The sequence below is a fragment of the Xiphophorus hellerii genome, chromosome 15 (assembly GCF_003331165.1).
Source record: "Xiphophorus hellerii strain 12219 chromosome 15, Xiphophorus_hellerii-4.1, whole genome shotgun sequence".
In the NCBI taxonomy this organism is placed as follows: Eukaryota; Metazoa; Chordata; class Actinopteri; order Cyprinodontiformes; family Poeciliidae; genus Xiphophorus; species Xiphophorus hellerii.
In genome coordinates this window covers 5829124-5848744 of record NC_045686.1, presented here as the reverse complement: position 1 = coordinate 5848744, position 19621 = coordinate 5829124, and the positions used below count along the sequence as shown (strand labels likewise).

At 49.7% G+C, this 19621-nt stretch overlaps 1 protein-coding gene and 1 long non-coding RNA gene across 3 annotated transcripts; one reads left to right on the top strand and one right to left on the bottom strand.

Moving 5' to 3' along the window:
• Positions 1–537: 537 nt before the first annotated feature.
• LOC116733959 (uncharacterized) lies at positions 538–3267 on the bottom strand. The gene is made up of 2 exons (XR_004342139.1): positions 3129–3267; positions 538–1296 (listed from the first exon to the last, which is right to left on the bottom strand). It is a non-coding gene; the product is annotated as an uncharacterized LOC116733959 (long non-coding RNA).
• cd109 (CD109 molecule) lies at positions 1177–19386 on the top strand. Of its 2 annotated transcripts, none has more exons than XM_032584791.1 (33): positions 1177–1281; positions 1853–3273; positions 3351–3379; positions 3459–3695; positions 4052–4177; positions 5110–5149; positions 5234–5315; positions 5390–5483; positions 5553–5679; positions 6099–6208; positions 6282–6533; positions 8697–8798; positions 9116–9178; positions 9249–9422; positions 9541–9693; positions 9986–10075; positions 10172–10235; positions 11124–11238; positions 11566–11683; positions 11762–11875; positions 12629–12847; positions 13152–13284; positions 14300–14476; positions 14554–14635; positions 14703–14931; positions 15010–15181; positions 15259–15449; positions 15548–15703; positions 17389–17454; positions 17519–17652; positions 17921–18077; positions 18170–18272; positions 19053–19386. In XM_032584791.1, exons 1-33 carry the CDS (start codon positions 1217–1219, stop codon positions 19232–19234), a joined length of 5577 nt encoding a protein of 1858 aa, XP_032440682.1. In that variant the 5' UTR covers positions 1177–1216; the 3' UTR covers positions 19235–19386. The 2 variants fall into 2 exon arrangements, with proteins under 2 accessions (XP_032440682.1, XP_032440681.1); XM_032584790.1 differs by having other exon boundaries at positions 11121–11238.
• Positions 19387–19621: the final 235 nt, after the last annotated feature.

Here is a 19621-nt window from a genome sequence, read left to right as displayed (position 1 = left end):
AGTTACATCTTACAAGCCCGATGTTGAGATGTTGAGTGATCAGTGAACAGAAATCACATCAAGAACACAATCCTGCCATCGGCACATATATTTAGTGACAACGTTGTTGTTTTTATAAACTGATTAGTGATTTTTGTCAGTATATATTTAGAATGACGCTTAGTGACATTAATGTGTTTTGTTGCTCAGGATGGCTGCGTGTCAGAAGAGGAAGCTGCTGTTTTACCATTGCACTGACATTTGCACAGAAATCAAACTTAAAACTGCATTCATGTAATTTTATATACTTCTCCTTTTCAAAAGGCTGCTGCTTAATTTTATAACTGCAGGTTTTGTTTTTTTTTCATTCCGGTTGTTGCCCAGATAAGAGGCACGTTGATCACGTTCCGTTTTGTTGTTTGTTCATCACATATTTAACGTGATTATTTATAAAGAGATCGTCGTTATACAAACTGCATTTGGCAGCAGATCTTCAAGGCTCCAAAAGGGAAAAATGACCCTTTCCTGTCGATCTTCATAATAAAAATGACATCAAAATCTGATTTCTTTATTTCTTTAATTTTATGTAACGAAACATAAAACATTAATATTGTAACTGAAGGTAAACTTAAAGCTCCATCGTACAACAGAGTCACGTCCAGACAGATTCGGGTTTTTTTGTTTTTTTGGTCCAAAATGGCTCTTTGAACATGTTGGGTTGCCAACTGTTACTGTGATCACTGCTGATAATAAATCTACTGTAAATGATGAAATATGGCGAAAGGTTACCAAACCATCAGACCCAGTCAGGCTGTTCTGGTTCTGGTTCTGGTTCTGCTGGAGCTTCAGCCACAGAGTTGAGTCAGTTTAGCAACAGGATAAAAGTAACTAAATGAATAGAAGAATAAATAAATACAAAAAGTACAAACAAAATAACAAACTTACAGATAAACATAAAAAACAACCAATAAATAAATGCAAAAGTCAAAGTTGATTCTATTGTACATTTAAAGTTCATCAAAGTTCTGCTCAAAACTAGAAAAAATCAGGTAAGTGTGAAAATCATCCAGAACCAGAACCAGAACCTGCTGGGTTCTGGACGGGTTGGAGGACCAGCAGGCCAGAAGCTAAAGGGTTAAAACTCCTCAGACCTGAACTGCTCAGGTGCGGGGGGCGTGGCCACGGCTCAGGTGTGAAGCCGCTGCAGAGCTCAGCGGCTAACAGACGAACTTCAGCCATGATGAAGGCTCTGCTGCGGCTGTGCGGATTCTTCCTCCTCCTCCTCCTCCTCCCCGCTGACAGGTAAACTGACGTCACCTGCAGGAATATTATAATGTATTCATGAAGATTTTCATCAATTATCAGTTTTTTAAAAATAATTACTAGGTTGTCTTTGAAATATTGTTTTAAATTTAACATTGTAATAATATTTCTTTCATCACTAAAGCATTTGACTCTGTTATTAATTTTTACTAATTAGTTTTCCATAAAGTAAATAATTGATCTTTGCTTTTTAAGATTAAACAATTTACATTTTGATTTTTTTCTTCACATTTTTTATTGTTTTTATGATTTAGACTTTATGTTCTCTGACCAAACTGAGAGAAAATTAAATGAGGAGAATGACGTCATAATAATACGAGACAAATTTCATGAAACCAGAACAAAATCATAACATCGCGAGAAAAAATGAGAAAATTCAACATGTTTTTATTTTTAACAGAGTGAATAAATATTTCAGATCCCAGTTTGTTTGAAACGGGTCGGTGGTTCTGATCGATCAGCAGCAATCTGAGTTTTTCTGATGAAAGAACAGAAATAAAAACCTGGAGGTTCTGATCCGGTTTCTGATGTCCGTCCTCTGGTTCTCCAGGCTGGACGCTTGGAACGTCACCAGCCCCGTCACCCGACCCGACCCAGGACCCGTCACCCGAACCGCCAACCGAACCGACCCAGGACCCGTCACCCGACCCGACCCCGGACCCGTCACCCGACCCGACCCCGGACCCGTCACCCGAACCGACCCAGGACCCGTCACCCGACCCGACCTCGGACCCGTCACCCGAACTGCCAACCGAACCGACCCAGGACCCGTCACCCGACCCGACCCCGGACCCGTCACCCGAACCGACCCAGGACCCGTCACCCGACCCGACCTCGGACCCGTCACCCGAACCGCCAACCGAACCGACCCAGGACCCGTCACCCGACCCGACCCCGGACCCGTCACCCGACCCGACCCCGGACCCGTCACCCGAACCGACCCAGGACCCGTCACCCGACCCGACCTCGGACCCGTCACCCGAACTGCCAACCGAACCGACCCAGGACCCGTCACCCGACCCGACCCCGGACCCGTCACCCGAACCGACCCAGGACCCGTCACCCGACCCGACCTCGGACCCGTCACCCGAACCGCCAACCGAACCGACCCAGGATCCGCCAACCGAACCGACCCAGGACCCGTCACCCGACCCGACCCCGGACCCGTCACCCGAACCGCCAACCGAACCGACCCAGGACCCGCCAACCGAACCGACCCAGGACCCGTCACCCGAACCGCCAACCGAACCGACCCAGGACCCGCCAACCGAACCGACCCAGGACCCGTCACCCGACCCGAACCCGGACCCGTCACCCGAACCACCAACCGAACCGACCCAGGACCCGCCAACCGAACCGACCCAGGACCCGTCACCCGACCCGACCCCGGACCCGTCACCCGAACCGCCAACCGAACCGACCCAGGACCCGCCAACCGAACCGACCCAGGACCCGTCACCCGACCCGACCCCGGACCCGTCACCCGAACCGCCAACCGAACCGACCCAGGACCCGCCAACCGAACCGACCCAGGACCCGTCACCCGACCCGACCCCGGACCCGTCACCCGAACCGCCAACCGAACCAACCCAGGACCCGTCACCCGAACCGCCAACCGAACCGACCCAGGACCCGTCACCCGACCCGACCCCGGACCCGTCACCCGAACCGCCAACCGAACCGACCCAGGACCCGTCACCCGAACCGACCTCGGACCCGTCACCCGAACCGCCAACCGAACCGACCCAGGACCCGTCACCCGAACCGACCCCGGACCCGTCCCCCGACCCAATTCCGACTCCGAACCGGACCCCCAGCCGTCCTACCTGCTGCTGGCCCCCGCGGCTCTCCGGCCCGGTCTTCCCTCCTCTGTGTCGGTCGCCATCTTGGGCTCCTCGTCCGTCTCCGTCTCCGCTGAGATCGTCTATGAGAATGAGACGCTGTCCTCCAACTCTACCACGATTAAAGGAGGTGTGTGATGAGTTCGGAACCGTTTTGGGTCGGTGATCGGTTTCGGATCAGAACTTTAACAGCATGTTTCCCCGCAGGATCCACCAGGCTGCTGATCCTTCCTGCTGTAAGCTCCGAACCCTCCTCTGGTTCTGGAAACATCCGGGTCTCCTGGTCATCCTTTGGTTCGCTCTTTATCTCGGCAGATCCACCAAGTCGGGTCCAGCCCCGGACAGACTTACACCCTAAAGGTCAGAGGTCGCCGCGGTTCGGTGCAGCTCTTCTCCAACTCCGCGGAGCTGCACGCGGCCCCCTGGCGCGTCTCCACCTTCATCCAGACCAACCAGCCGCGCTACCTGCCGGGCCAGGTGGTGAAGATCCGAACCGTGTCGGTTCGCTCCGACGGGAAGCCCTGTTCCGAACCGGCAGACGTTCTGATCCGAGTGAGGCGGAACTCCGTTCAGTCAGAACCCAGAATCAGAACCTGTTGCTCTGATCAGAACCGCCAATCCAGCTGCATGTTTAGGGTTTGATGAGAGAAACCAACACAAAGCGGCGGAGAGCCGGGAAAGAAATCTGAAAAGTGTGGCGTGCTTTTATATGAAACCCAAGGAGAACCTCTAGCCCAGTCTCAGGTCTTACTCCATCCATCTTCCCACAGCATGATGCTGCCTCCACCATAGTTACTCCACTGTAGTTAGTGTTCTTCTGTGTTGGTGTTGGAGCAGGATGTTCAGAAAGGCTGTGGGTTTGGATCCTTCAGTGTGGTTGGTTTTCAGGTTTGTGTTTTCTGATGCAGGATCCGAGAGGAAACCTTCTGAGACAGTGGCTGGACAAAGACGGCGTCCTGGGTGTGGTGTCCACAGAGTTCCAGCTGTCGGAGAACCCCCCGCTGGGCGAGTGGAGCATCATGGCCACCGTCGAGGTGCGCCGGGGCTCACCTTCATTTAACAGCAGAAGAAGAGCCGCATGAACCTGTTGAATCAGAACCGTTAAAACTATTTAATCGTTTAAATAGTTTTAACGGTTCTGTAAAATCTGTAAAAATGATTTGAAAGTTCTCCTGAGAACTTTCAAATTATTTTTACAGATTTTATAAAATTTTCCTGTCTGATTTAAAGTAGAGATGAGGATTGAAATGTTTTCTCAGTATCTGTAATCTGGGGCAAAAAACCATGTTTGACTTTCCAACAACAACAGAACCTGAAGCTAGCATCTCAGATATAATGCTAAAGCGCTACATCATACGGTCTTTAGCTGAAGCTAATGCTAAAGCACTACATTATACGGTCTTTAGCTGAAGCTAATGCTAAAGCGCTACACCATACGGTCTTTAGCTGAAGCTAATGCTAAAGCGCTACACCATACGGTCTTTAGCTGAAGCTAATGCTAAAGCGCTACATTATACGGTCTTTAGCTGAAGCTAATGCTAAAGCGCTACACCATACGGTCTTTAGCTGAAGCTAATGCTAAAGCGCTACATTATACGGTCTTTAGCTGAAGCTAATGCTAAAGCGCTACACCATGCGGTCTTTAGCTGAAGCTAATGCTAAAGCGCTACATTATACGGTCTTTAGCTGAAGCTAATGCTAAAGCGCTACACCATACGGTCTTTAGCTGAAGCTAATGCTAAAGCGCTACATGAGAAATATTGCTTCATCTCATCTGTTCAGAACGAAGCATCAACAAAGTTTCTATCTAGATTCACACAGAAGCTGAAAATGGAGGCAAAAGGAGGAAGATTTTGTTCTAGTGTTCTGATCCGGTTCAGACCTGCTGACCGGATCAGGAACAGGGAGTTAGCCCAGTCTATAACCAGTGTCCTCCCAGTAACTCTGCTGGTTTGTGTGTCTGAAGGGCGTTTCCAGTGTGAAGCATTTCAGCGTGGATTATTATGGTATGTCTGCTCCTCCTCCTCACCATTAGCTGAGCAGAACCAACAGCAGAGACTCTGACCCACTTCCTGTCTGCTTGCTTCCAGTTCTGCCCAAGTTCGAGGTCCTAGTCAAAGTCCCGGAGGTGGTCCACCGGGAGGATGTCCTGAAAGGCTTCGTCTCTGCAAAGTGAGGCCCGTCCTCGTCTCTGAGGGACGTCCCTGTGTTCCTGATGAAACTGGACCTGCTGTGTTCTGTTCCAGGTACTTCTACGGCAAACCCGTCCGTGGACGCATGGTCATCACCTTCAGCCGCCGTTACCATGGCGACGTTCTGACTCACAGCCAGGAGGCGGAGGTCGGGACGCCAAGACAAGATTTACAGCAAAATGTTGGAAAATTCTCCTAAAATCCAGTTTTCCTCCAGATGGACGGATCTGAGAAGTTCAGGTTTGATGTTTCGACGTTTTCTCCGCCGTGGAGCAGAACGACGATCCGAGACGAGGGGCCCGACTTCCTGAGCGTCCAGGTGTCTGTGACCGAACACCTGACAGGTAGCGGCTGCAGAAAAACAACCTGATTAAAAAAAGTGATTTGACTTATGAGGGAAAACGTTCAAGCTGTGAGAAAGGCCTCCTCAGGGTCAGAGGTCAACGTTCTACAAAACGGCCTCCAGAACCAGAACCACTGCTGACCCAAAGGAACACAAAGACCCAGAAACAATATCCTGTCAGTGGAGCTTTTATTAATGAGAGCATCAGAACCAGAACCTGCAGTCAGACACGGCGGTGGCAGTGTGATGCTCTGGGCCTCCAGCTGCTGAACTACGATCCAGAAACATCAGCAGTTTGTTTCTGACGTGAATCTAAAGCAGATTGTTCGGGCCAGGGGAGTGAATAGTTTCCACATGGGCTGGTTACCGTGGTTACCGTGGTTACCGTGGTGATCTGCTGAGCTGAGTGTTTCTCTGCAGGTCTGACCTGTAACAGCACAGTGAGCGTCGCTCTGGCTAAAAGCAGATTCTCCGTTACTTTTGAAGACTTTCCTAAAGTCCTCAGGCCGTCTCTCAGCTTCAGCGGCACTGTAAGGGAACCAGAACCAGAACTTTTCTCTGTCCCTGACGCTCTGTAACCAGCCGCTTGTTCCTCTGCTGCAGCTGAAAGTGTCGACGTATAACGGCGAGCCGCTGCAGGACCAGAAGCTCCGCGTGTCGGTGAAGCAGCAGGAGGAGCAGCGGAGCCGAGAGACGGTGGACGAACAGATTCTTTTCCCAAAGAACAGTTCAGATTTCTCATGGATGAACGGGAACGAGTTGTCCTCAGAGGACATGGAGCTGCCTGTCCCAGCGGATGGACTGGTCCCTCTGCACATCCAGGTCCAGAAAGACACACAGAGCCTCACTGTGGAGGTAAGAACACTGCAAAACATCAGACCTGCTGACCGGATCAGGAACTCCACACCCAGGACGCCGTCTCTGCAAAACATCACTGCAATAATCTTCACTGCATCATTAAACTCAGGAGATTCACAGAAACAACGTTCAGCCTTCATTTTATTCAACATTTATTTTTAAATGTTTGAATTTTGAAAAGATCAAACTTGCTTTAGAAAGGAAGTCTATAGGAAGTTACACTGTTAAAACTGAACAGCAAAATTTTGGTTTATTTAGAGAAAAAAATGGGTGTTCAGTCATATTGCCACCATGTTCTTCATACATTTATAACTGTCATAGTTCCAGGCTGTGTATTTAATTTGCTCATGAAATATTTAGCTCCACAGTAAATATTTATTTTCAGAACTAAATGTGACTTTGGGTCAGTCAGCAGAGAGCGTCAGGAAAACCTCCGTCCTGCTTTGACCAAACCTTCACTCTGATAAGAATGAATAAGAATGAACTGAAGCCCTGAGTGAAGAGTTTACAGAGACAAAAGCTAAAACAAAGTTCTAAAGTTCTAAGCTGTCCCTGGGAACCTCCTGCTCTAGTCTAGTTAATACCCATTTGAATAAAATAGACTGCCTGGGGGAGAAATAATAAAAAAGATCATTAAAAACACCTGGCAGCTCCCAACAAAAACACACAAATAAACCTCCCCTCCACCGGTCTCTCCAGCCTAAATCAAAGAGCCTGGGGTCCAGGAAAAAACAAGGCCCAACCAAACCAACCAAACCAAACCAAGCAAACCAAACCAAACCAAACCAACCAAACCAACCAAACCAAACCAAACCAAACCAACCAAACCAACCAAACCAAACCAAACCAAACCAAACCAAACCAAACCAACCAAACCAACCAACCAACCAACCAACCAACCAACCAACCAACCAACCAACCAAACCAAGCCAACCAAACCAACCAAACCAACCAAACCAAACCAAACCAAACCAAACCAACCAACCAACCAACCAACCAACCAACCAAACCAACCAAACCAAACCAAACCAAACCAACCAAACCAACCAAACCAAACCAAACCAAACCAAACCAACCAAACCAACCAACCAACCAACCAACCAAACCAACCAAACCAACCAAACCAAACCAAACCAAACCAACCAAACCAAACCAACCAACCAAACCAAACCAAACCAAACCAACCAAACCAAACCAACCAACCAACCAACCAACCAACCAACCAACCAAACAAACCAAACCAAACCAAACCAAACCAAACCAACTAAACCAACCAACCAAACCAACCAAACCAACCAATCCAACCAATCCAACCAAACCAACCAATCCAAACCAAACCAAACCAAACCAATCCAAACCAAACCAAACCAACCAAACCAAACCAAACCAAACCAAACCAAACCAACCAATCCAAACCAAACCAAACCAAACCAAACCAACCAAACCAAACCAAACCAAACCAAACCAAACCAAACCAATCCAAACCAAACCAAACCAAACCAAACCAAACCAACCAAACCAAACCAAACCAAACCAAACCAAACCAACCAATCCAAACCAAACCAAACCAAACCAAACCAAACCAACCAAACCAAACCAAACCAAACCAACCAAAAACATGTTTAATTGATAATAAGAAATAATCCTAGCCTGAAACTAAACTGGATCAGTAGCAGACCAACCTCCTGACAAGTGAAACCAGTTAAATTGGCTCTTCTTGCGTCACTTCATGCCAGACTCCTCAGCCTGGGATCGGATCGGATCGGATCGGATCAGATCGGCAATCCACCTGAGTGCTGATTTACCCATAAACACATATTTTATTGTGTCTCTGGATTCACCTGCCTCCATAACGAACCAGCTGCGTCGTCCATATATGGGCTCACTTCCAGGAAGCAGACGGCCCAGCTACACTAATAAATCAATATTTTCCTCAGAAATAAAAATGTATTTTACTAACTAAATGCTTATGCTACTAGCTAAATATATCAAAATAACAGATAGCAAAACTGAACTGCTTCATCTCTAGTAACTTTTTAATCTTTTGTCTGATGCTGAGATGACGTTGCCATGGTTACAGGACAGATGTCTGTTGCCTGAATACTTACAGGTTTTCCTGTTTCCTTCAGGATTTTCTCATCTGATTTTATTTTTCTCCAGGTTTCTTTGGAGGACTGTGAGAAGACTCTTTCTGTGGACAGGAGCTTCCGCTCCCAGAGCGGCGCCTACCTGCAGGTCCAGAGACCCTCCTCACCTGCACAGGTAACGCTCTTCACACAGCCGGTCCATCCAGAGGGACAAGCAGCCAGAAACATCCGGAGTGATTCCTGAATCTGTGGCTGAAAACTGAACATCTGAACCACAGGCTGCTGACCTTTCACCTCTCTGTTCCTCAGTCGCTCAGAGCTTCTGACTTTAACCACTGAGCAGGATTAATGTCAATGTTCACTCATTCACAATAACAGCAGCAGTAGAGGTGCATTATGGGAAAAACATGAAATAAAGATTTCACAATCCATCCATCCATCCATCCATCCATCCATCCATCCATCTGGTTTTTATTTCTCTGTCTCCTCCAGGTCGGTTCCCGTCTTCGGTTCATGGTGGAGAGGAATTTTGGGATTCCTGATGTTCACTACTTGGTGAGCATTTTCTCCTGGAGCCCGGAGCGTTTCCTACCCATGATGCCTTGCTGATGCTCCGTGTCTGCAGGTGAAGTCCAGAGGTCAGGTGGTTTCTGCTGGGAGGAGCTCAGGTGATGTGAGTCTGGTTCCTGAGGCGTCCTGGGCTCCTCTGGCCTCCATCGTCGTTTATTGCGTCCATCCTGGTGGTGAGGTCATCAATGATGTCATCCATCTGCCCATCACACACTTCCTGCAGAACAAGGTCACCCACCTACTCAGGACTTCCTGACACAGCGTCATGTTTTCCCATCGACCAGTGATCGATTGGTCATCCTGTGATCCATCGACCAGTGATCGATTGGTCATCCTGTGATCTGCAGGTGTCTCTGAGGTGGAGCAGTGACCTGCTGAAGCCAGCAGAGGCCGTGACCCTGAAGGTGTCGGTGGAGGAACCGGACTCTCTGGTCGGGATCCTGGTGGTCGACAAAGCCACGCGGTGTGCGGGGTCTAACAATGACATCACCATGGAAACGGTCAGTACCGCCAACACAACATTTGATCTCACCTGAACTCAGAACCACAGAACCGCATGTTTAGATGAAAACAATCAAACTGGTTTTGACTGGTTCTGACTGGTTCCAACTGGTTCCGGCTGGTTCTGACTGGTTTTGACTATTTCCGACTGGTTCCGACTGGTTCTGACTGGTTTTGACTGGTTCTGACTAGTTCCGACTGGTTCCGACTGGTTCCGGCTGGTTTTGACTGGTTTTGACTGGTTCTGACTGGTTCCGACTGGTTCTGACTGGTTCTTTCTGCCGTTTCCAGGTGCAGGAGCAGATGACGGAGTCGTCGATGGACGACGCCCTCGGCGATGGGATGACAATGGGATGGGATGATCCGTTCTCTGTTTTCCAGGTGATCCTCGTCAGAAACCGGACTCGGTTCCATTCATCCAGAACCAGCTGGTCCGGTTCCAGAACAGCAGAACTAACCTGAGCTTTGCTCCTGCAGTCATGTGACCTGACTGTGATGACTGACGCCAGCGTGCTCAGAGCGGATCCAACATGGCTGCTCAGTAAGTAGCATACTGAGCAGCTTTTCCTTCACAGCATCACTACAAGACCTGGTCCAGACCTGATCCAGGTCCTGACCCGGGTCCGGTTTTTAGCCTCAGAACCATCTGATCCTCAGCAGGTCTAAACATTGCATTTATTCTAACCTGGTTCCTGCTTCAGGCCTGGATTTATTTCAGGACTGATTCAGTTTCTGTCAGATTTTCTTCTGACTTCAAATCATCAACCTGAGAAAGGTCAAAGGTCACCTCCAGACTACCGGAGTCCATCATCCTCCAGAGAGGAAAACATTTCAGACCTCCCAGAAGAGCAATGGGACTCTCAGTTCGCAGGTTAAAGGTCATAGGTCCTGGCAGGATGGTCAATAGAGCAAGGCCTCCTCTGTAGACTAAAGTCTCCTACAGTCAGATGCGAGTCCATCTGTCCAAACTGGGTCAGCAACAGAACCACGAACCCAAACACAGCAGCTGATCTACGACAGAACGGCTGAAAGACAAAAGAACGGCCTAGTCCAATCTTTTCTGCCCTGCATGTTTCAGGTGTTTCTCTTCTGCCACCTGAACTGAATCTGTGGGTGATCAACACCTAATGGCTGCAGGCTGAGGCTCTGGCCTAGTCAAAGTTCAAACTTCAACCTAGGATCCTCAAAAGCCCAGCAGACTCTTCTAAGAACAGAAGATAATTAAGAAAGAAAAAAAAAGTTCTACAGGAAGTTAGAGGTTCTACAGGAAGTTAGAGGTTCTACAGGAAGTTGGAGGTTCTACAGGAAGTTGGCCTCCCTGCTGATCCACCGTGGAGCTGCAGATGTTTGCTGAGAATCAAATGATAATTAATAATTAGTTGGATTTTCTTCTCACTAATGAAACTAATATTTCTGTTCTGATCAGCAGAAGATGATCCGGGTTTTTTCCTCCAGACGGATGGAGAACATTTCAGGAAACAACCAGAACCTCACCAGCGTCAGAACTTTCCAGAGACCTGGGTCTGGATGGACGTCAACACAGGGTGATGCTTCAGCTTTCAGAACCAGTATCTGACCTCTAAACCTTGTGGTACCAGAACCTCCCAGGCTGAGCCAGTCCGCTGCTGGTAGAGGAGCAACTTTTAGATTTTCTTTTAGAGGTTTTCGGCTGCAGAACATCTTGATTTATCTCCTCAGTTTGTCTTCAGGTTCTGCAGAACCCAGTTAATGGTTCATTCTTTTAGTTCAGGTGTGTTGAAGCAGGTAAAGTTGGGGATACAGACGTGAACTTTGTGGTTCTGTCCCGGTTGTGGGACCCAAACGTTCCTCCTTGGTTTCCTGTCTGAATGTGACCTGAAATGTTCCTGCAGGGATTCCGACAGGATGCAGATTTCTCTGTCAGTTCCTGACAGCATCACCACCTGGACGGCCTCCGCCTTCGTCGTGTCGGAGAATCTGGGTCTGGGACTCACAGAGAAACCGGCAGAGGTAATCCCAGAACCTCCTGCGGCTGTTTTGTCTGCAGCGGATCAGAACCTGTTCTCATCTCTGTGACTCCTCCTGTAGCTCACAGTGTTCCAGGACTTCTTCCTGTCCCTGAACCTCCCTGCCTACATCATCAGAGGAGAGGAGCTGGTTCTGGAGGTGGTTCTGTTCAACTACCTCCAAGAGGAGCTGGAGGTCAGTCTGCAGAGCTGTTCCCAGTGAAGCCACAGCATCCTAGCGCTTAGCATAGCTTCCACTAATTACTGTCTTTATAGCACTTAAGAATTAGCTTCTGCTAAACATTGTGTTGATGTAGCACTTTAGCATTAACTTACACTAATTACTGTCTTTATATTATTTTATCATTAGCTTGTGCTCAACATGGTGTTAATATAGCTATTTAGCATTAGCTTCCGCTAAATATGAAGCTGGTACAGCGCTTTAACGTGAGCAGAACTTATGTTTAATGTTTAGGGTTAGCACAGCTAGCTATGTAGTTAGCGGTGTCCATCACTGTTTCTCACTGTCGTTTTCTGTAAATTCTGACTAACTAGCATTAGCGCTAACTAGCGTTAGCCAGAATCTAGCAGGAGTTTGATGAGCTGAAAAAAGCAAAAGCAGAAGAAATGCAGCAGAAACAAACTGACTGATTCTTATAAATTTATTGATCATTAATGAAGTGAGAACAGCGTCAGGAAAATCACAGTTAATGTCGTTTGAAGTGGTTTCATCTGCAGGGCGGGACAGAAACTCGTCTTTATTTTCTTCTTCTACTGTCTAATATTTCGGTGCATCATCGGGAACACTGATGGCGTCTAATTTCAGCGGTGAATGAGCCGGGCGGTTCTGGGCGTCTCCGACCCAGAAACTCGTCCTGCCAGCTTTGTCTGGAGCTGAATCTGATCCGGGCGTGTCTCCGTCCGTCTGTCTCCGTCCGTCTGTCTCCAGGTCACCGTGATCGTCGCAGAGAGCGACGCCTTCGAGTTCGTGTTCCCGGACAGCGAGGCCGTCGCCATGGCCAGCGTGCGGCGCCTCCTGGTGGAGCCGGAGGGCGGCGCCACCGTCCTGGTTCCCATCAGGCCTCTGGTCCTGGGAGACGTCCCCATCGCCGTGAAGGCCGTGTCCTCCGCGGCGGCCGACTTCGTTCGCACAACCGTCCTGGTTAAGGTGGGAGGAGGAACGAGCTGACTCACGGGTCAGAATGGCCTAGTTAAAGTCCAGACTGAGAATCTGTAGCAGGACTTGATAAACTTAAGTTCTCAGGATGTCATTTTAAAGTTTAAGAAAATGGTCCCCACGATGCTGGTTGTCCTCTGCAGAACCAGAACCAGAACCAGAACCACTGCAGGTGGACCTGATCGCTCACCAGCTGACTGCTGGAGGCCATTTTATTTAGGGTCGTCAGCATAAAGGGGGCTCCACCGAGGAAACCTTCAGGTTTCATTTCCTTCTCCTGTTTCTGCTCCGTCAGGCTGAAGGTCGGCCTCAGAGCTTCTCCTCCTCCCTCCTCCTGGATCTTCCTGCCGGCCGCTCCGGTTCTGTGGCGTTCCGGTTCCCTCCAGGCGTGGTGGACGGCAGCCAGCGCGTCTCGGTGACGGCCGTCGGTACGTTTACCTGATGGTTCTGTTCGGACCCGGTCCAACCGGGCTGGTGCTGAATGATTTTCTCCATCTGGGTCAAATTGATCAACTTCTATTTTTCAGATTTCTTTAATTTGTCTCATTTTTTACTCCAGTTCTCAGCAGAGGGTCAAATATTCTGGACTTTCTGGGTTTTTAACCCTTAAAAGGCCAGTTTAGTTTTTTTAATAAATAAAAAACAGAATAAAATAAAAAAACCGAGAAGGGAACTGTGAGGGGAACTGTGAGGGGAACTGTGAAGGGAACTGTGAGGGGAACTGTGAGGGGAACTGTGAAGGGAACTGTGAGGGGAACTGTGAGGGAACTGTGAGGGGAACTGTGAAGGGAACTGTGAGGGGAACTGTGAGGGGAACTGTGAGGGGAACTGTGAGGGAACTGTGAGGGGAACTGTGAAGGGAACTCTGAGGGAACTGTGAGGGGAACTGTGAGGGGAACTGTGAGGGAACTGTGAGGGGAACTCTGAGGGAACTGTGAGGGGAACTGTGAAGGGAACTGTGAGGGGAACTGTGAGGGGAACTGTGAAGGGAACTGTGAGGGGAACTGTGAGGGAACTGTGAGGGGAACTGTGAAGGGAACTCTGAGGGAACTGTGAGGGGAACTGTGAGGGGAACTGTGAGGGAACTGTGAGGGGAACTCTGAGGGAACTGTGAGGGGAACTGTGAGGGGAACTGTGAGGGAACTGTGAGGGGAACTGTGAAGGGAACTGTGAGGGGAACTGTGAGGGGAACTGTGAGGGAACTGTGAGGGGAACTGTGAGGGAACTGTGAGGGGAACTGTGAGGGGAACTCTGAGGGAACTGTGAAGTTAACCGGCCATCACTGGAACCAGAACGTCTCTTCCGGTTCTTCTGTCGCTGCGGTTTCTGTTTGTTTCGTTTGGATCGGTGCCAGCTGTGCAGACGGTGTCCATGCTGGTTCTCCAGAACCATTAGTGTCCTGGTTCCGGTCCATTCAGCCTGTCTAACCTGTGTGTGCTGAAGGCGACCTGCTGGGTCCGTCCATCAGCGGTTTGGACTCGCTGGTCCAGATGCCGTACGGCTGCGGCGAGCAGAACATGATCCACTTCGCTCCAAACATCTACGTCCTGCGGTACCTCAGCGCCAGAGGCTCACTGGACCCGGTGCTGCAGAACCGGGCCATTGACTACATGCTGAAAGGTAGACCCAGAACACCCAGAACCAGCAGAACCTTCCCAAGACGTGAACCGGGTCGTGATGGTCCCGTTCTCCGGCAGGTTATGAGCAGCAGCTGTCCTACCAGCGGGCCGACGGCTCCTTCAGCGCCTTCGGCCAGCAGGACTCGTCAGGCAGCACCTGGTAGGATTCAGTACCGGGACCGGACCAGTACCGGACCAGAACCTCCTCTGACCGTCTCTCTGCGCAGGCTGACGGCCTTCGTGCTGCGCTGCCTGCTGCAGGCGCGGCCGTGGGTTGGCGTGGACGGCCGGGTTCTGAAGAGCGCGGCGGCATGGCTGGCGGCGCAGCAGGCGGCGGGCGGCGCCGCGGCGGAGCCCGGCACCGTGATCCACTCAGAGCTGCAGGGCGGCCTGGACGGACCCGTGTCCCTCACCGCCTATGTCCTGGTCGCCCTGCTGGAGGACGGCTACATCAGGGTGAGCGGGTCCGACCCGGTTCTGGTTCTGTCGGGCGAGCGGCGCTGACGAGCTGCTGCCCCGCTCTCTGTCTGCCAGGCGCAGTACGCCTCCCGGGTGACCTCTGCCCTCGCCTACCTGGAGGCCCGGCTGGTCCAGGGCGTCTCCAGCAACTACAGCCTGAGCCTGCTGAGCTACGCTCTGGCCCTGGCAGGAAGCCCCGCCTCCCACGCCGCGCTCAACCTTCTGATTGGCCGAGCTGACCTGAGGGGTACGTTCATTAGCTCTTCGTCCCGACGCGGTCGGACTCGTTACGTGTCACATCCCGCTCTGTCCTTCTGTGAACAGACGGCGTCCCGACCTGGTCGTCGCCTGACGCTGGCCTGTCGTCGTCATGGCAACCTCGCTCGGCAGAGATCGAGATGGCGTCCTACGTTCTGCTTTCACTCCACAAACTGAACCGGGTCGACGAAGGTCTGAGTCTGATGAAGTGGCTGAGTCAGCAGAGGAACCACCTGGGAGGATACGGCAGCACGCAGGTCCGGAACTGGAGTAAACCGGTTTAAACTGGTCTTACTGGACTCAAACCGGTTTCAGTCCACTTCAGTCCGCTGCCTCTCTCCCCCCCTCTGTCCAGGACACGGTGGTGGCTCTGCAGGCTCTGTCGGCCTTCGCCGCTCTGCAGGGGTCAGAGCCCTCTGACCTGGACGTCACGGTGACCAACGGGGACTCGGGCGTCGTCGCCTCCTTCCACGTCGACCACAACAACTTCCTGCTGCTCCAGAGTCGCCAGGTAACCATGGAGACGACCAAAGATTTGTGACGTTAAAAGTACAGCAGTGACGTTAGTTACTAGTTGAATAATCGCGCTACGGAGCGAGTCCCAGTCTAGTCCCGTTCTAATCTCAGTCTAGTCCCAGTCTAGTCCCGTTCTAGTCTCAGTCTAGTCCCAGTCTAGTCCCGTTCTAATCTCAGTCTAGTCTCAGTTTAGTCCCAGTCTAGTCCCGTTCTAATCTCAGTCTAGTCTCAGTTTAGTCCCAGTCTAGTCCCGTTCTAATCTCAGTCTAGTCTCAGTCTAATCCCAGTCTAGTCCCGTTCTAATCTCAGTCTAGTCTCAGTTTAGTCCCAGTCTAGTCCCGTTCTAATCTCAGTCTAGTCTCAGTTTAGTCCCAGTCTAGTCCCGTTCTAATCTCAGTCTAGTCTCAGTCTAATCCCAGTCTAGTCCCGTTCTAATCTCAGTCTAGTCTCAGTTTAGTCCCAGTCTAGTCCCGTTCTAATCTCAGTCTAGTCTCAGTCTAATCCCAGTCTAGTCCCATTCTAATCTCAGTCTAGTCTCAGTCTAATCCCAGTCTAGTCCCGTTCTAATCTCAGTCTAGTCTCAGTGTAGTCTCAGTTTAGTCCCAGTCTAGTCCCAGTCTAGTCTCAGTCTAGTCCCATTCTAATCTCAGTCTAGTCTCAGTCTAGTCCCAGTCTAGTCTCAGTGTAGTCCCAGTCTAGTCCCATTCTAATCCCAGTCTAGTCCCAGTCTAGTCTCAGTCTAGTCCCAGTCTAGTCCCATTCTAGTCTCAGTCTAGTCCCAGTCTAGTCTCAGTCTAGTCCCAGTCTAGTCCCAGCCTAGTCCCATTCTAGTCCCATTCTATTCCCATTCTAGTCTCAGTCTAGTCTCAGTCTAGTCCCATTCTAGTCCCAGTCTAGTCCCATTCTAGTCCCAGTCTAGTCCCAGTCTAGTCCCAGTCTAGTCCCGTTCTAATCTCAGTCTAGTCTCAGTTTAGTCCCAGTCTAGTCCCGTTCTAATCTCAGTCTAGTCTCAGTCTAATCCCAGTCTAGTCCCATTCTAATCTCAGTCTAGTCTCAGTCTAATCCCAGTCTAGTCCCGTTCTAATCTCAGTCTAGTCTCAGTGTAGTCTCAGTTTAGTCCCAGTCTAGTCCCAGTCTAGTCTCAGTCTAGTCCCATTCTAATCTCAGTCTAGTCTCAGTCTAGTCCCAGTCTAGTCTCAGTGTAGTCCCAGTCTAGTCCCAGTCTAGTCCCATTCTAATCCCAGTCTAGTCCCAGTCTAGTCTCAGTCTAGTCCCAGTCTAGTCCCATTCTAGTCTCAGTCTAGTCCCAGTCTAGTCTCAGTCTAGTCCCAGTCTAGTCCCAGTCTAGTCCCAGTCTAGTCCCATTCTAATCCCAGTCTAGTCCCAGTCTAGTCTCAGTCTAGTCCCAGTCTAGTCCCATTCTAGTCTCAGTCTAGTCCCAGTCTAGTCTCAGTCTAGTCCCAGTCTAGTCCCAGCCTAGTCCCATTCTAGTCCCATTCTATTCCCATTCTAGTCTCAGTCTAGTCTCAGTCTAGTCCCATTCTAGTCCCAGTCTAGTCCCATTCTAGTCCCAGTCTAGTCCCATTCTAGTCCCAGTCTAGTCCCAGTCTAGTCCCAGTCTAGTCCCAGTCTCTGCTGACTAGGTGGCTTCAGGTCTTTAATGTTGATTATTTTTTCCAGATTGATCCAGAACCTGTTCTGGACCTGCAGGTGACGGCATCGGGTCGCGGACTTGCTCTGTTCCAGGTACCTGCGTGTCTCCATGGTAACGGCGCCGCGCTCTTCCTCCTCACCTTCGTCTCTTTTTCAGCTCAACGTTTTTTACAACGTCCGCAGCGAGGAGCTGCTGAGGAGGAGGAGGGACGCCGAAGAACAGGAAGCGTTTGACCTGAAGGTGGCGCTGTTTGAGGAGCGGAGCCACGCCCACCTGTTCATCTGCACCAGGTCACATGACCCTCACTGCTTCACTCTGGACTGATTTCATTCCTGACATAATTTATTGTTTCTTTGAGTCAAATCATGAAAAAAATCAGGAGATTTTAGTTTTTTTAAATTAAAAAAAAAAATAAAATAAAGTTGAAAACATTGAAACTTCCAGAAATATAAAATAACAGATAAAATAATATTTTGACAGATTCCTCACAGAATGTTTCTGCTGCTTTGTGGCCGGGTCTGTTCGGGTTCTAACTGGTTCTGGTTCTGCTGCCCTCAGCCTGGCCCGCCACCTGGGCTTGAATGAGACCGGGATGGTTCTGATGGAGGTGGGTCTGCTGAGCGGCTTCAGCGCCCGACTGGACCTGGTACCGCTGGACGGTGCCGTGAAGCGAGTGGAGACCGAGCCGGGCAGGGCGGTTCTGTACCTGGACTCTGTGAGCTGAAACCTGATCCGGCTGGCCGGTTCTGTCTGGTTCTGTTTGGGCACCAGAACCAACCGCAGTTCTGTCTGGTTCTGGTTCTGCAGGTGTCGACCCAGGAGTCGTGTCTGCTCGTTCCGCTGCTGGAGGAGTTCAAGGTGGCCCGGGTCCAGGAAGCCTCAGTCAGCGTTTACGACTACTACGAGCCACGTAAGGTTCTGATGGTTCTGCTGGAGAGCCGGGCTTTGACCCGAATGTGGACTACCAAAATAAAGGCTGGGTCTTCTCCAATCGCTTGGTGTTGCTTCAACATTTCAGTCTGAAGCAAAGATGAGCCGCTTTAAATCCAGACTTTTGGCAGCAGAGATCATCAGTCTCCACAGCAGTTTATATAGAAGCTATCAACATCCAGCTTTCATTTTGATAGTCCACTTCCAGATTTGCATATTTGCATATTAGCTTAATGTTTAGCTCAGAAAATTTCTGACTGGTTCTAACCAGAAACGTATTTAGCTAGATACTTAGCTGGCTGAGTGCTAAATATTTACTCTGTAAGCTAAATATTTAGCTAGCTCTGAGCAGCTAACACTTTTTAGCTAGCTCAATATTTAGCTGGTACAGTAAATATTTTGTTTCAAACTGTGATATCTATAAATTTAATTTATACATGACCAGAAATGTTAGTTTTATTGACATTGTACTGAAAAATTTAAAAGATTTTTAAATATTTATTATTTTACCTGAAGTTCACATTATTGTTAAAATATAAAAAATATTCACACATCTAAAGATTTTCATGGGGTGTAACTTTCTCTCAGGAATCCCAGATTTTCTTCTGCATCCATTTCTGCTGATTTAAAGGCAAACTGCAGAATATTAATGAGTTTCACTTTAAACCAGAATAATTAGTTAATTGAAATGGTAAAAACCTGTAAACTGAACTGAAGCGCAGTGAGTGCAGCTGATTCTGGGCTCTGGCGCCCCCTGCAGGGCGCAGGACGGTGCGGTCGTACCGATCGTCTTTGCGGAGCGACGTCTCCTCCTGCTCCTTCTGCGGAGACGACTGCAGCCGATGCCGAGCGAACAACGACTACGAGCTGAACGGCGCGTCGCGCTGCAGCCGCCACTTCCTGCCCGCGCTGCTCCTCCTCTTCCTCATCTTCAGCGCCTGAAGGCAACACGGCCAGCAGCCAGTGGGGCGTCCGGCCTGCAGCGGGTTAAATGAGAATGAAATGTGAGAGATTCTGAGTTCTGGCTGAATTTCTTCCTCTGGCTTCTTCGGGTTTTCAGGAATAAAACTAGAATAAAAGTTTGAACCAATGAAGTCATGTTTATGCTCAGTCTGAGGAAAGTTTGAAGCAGATCTGGATCAGAAGAATCATGTTTGCACCTTCAGGCCATTAGTGGATCAGAGACCGAGAGCTGAACGGCCTAATTAAAGCAGACAAGCAGCAGGTTAAGGATTCAGAGCTTTCAGCGCTGAATCTTTGGCTAAAAGCAGAAAATGATTTAAACATTTCATGTATTCATCAGGAGGCCCACATCGACCAGAACCTCCA

What these genes read in the sequence shown, in the direction of transcription:
- cd109 (XM_032584790.1), top strand. Translation starts at nt 1,217, where the DNA reads ATGATGAAGGCTCTGCTGCGGCTGTGCGGATTCTTCCTCCTCCTCCTC. An exon ending in CTCACAGCCAGGAGGCGGAG is followed by an intron (nt 5,484 to 5,552) that starts GTCGGGACGCCA and finishes GTTTTCCTCCAG; the next exon opens with ATGGACGGATCTGAGAAGTT. An exon ending in GCACAACCGTCCTGGTTAAG is followed by an intron (nt 12,848 to 13,151) that starts GTGGGAGGAGGA and finishes CTGCTCCGTCAG; the next exon opens with GCTGAAGGTCGGCCTCAGAG.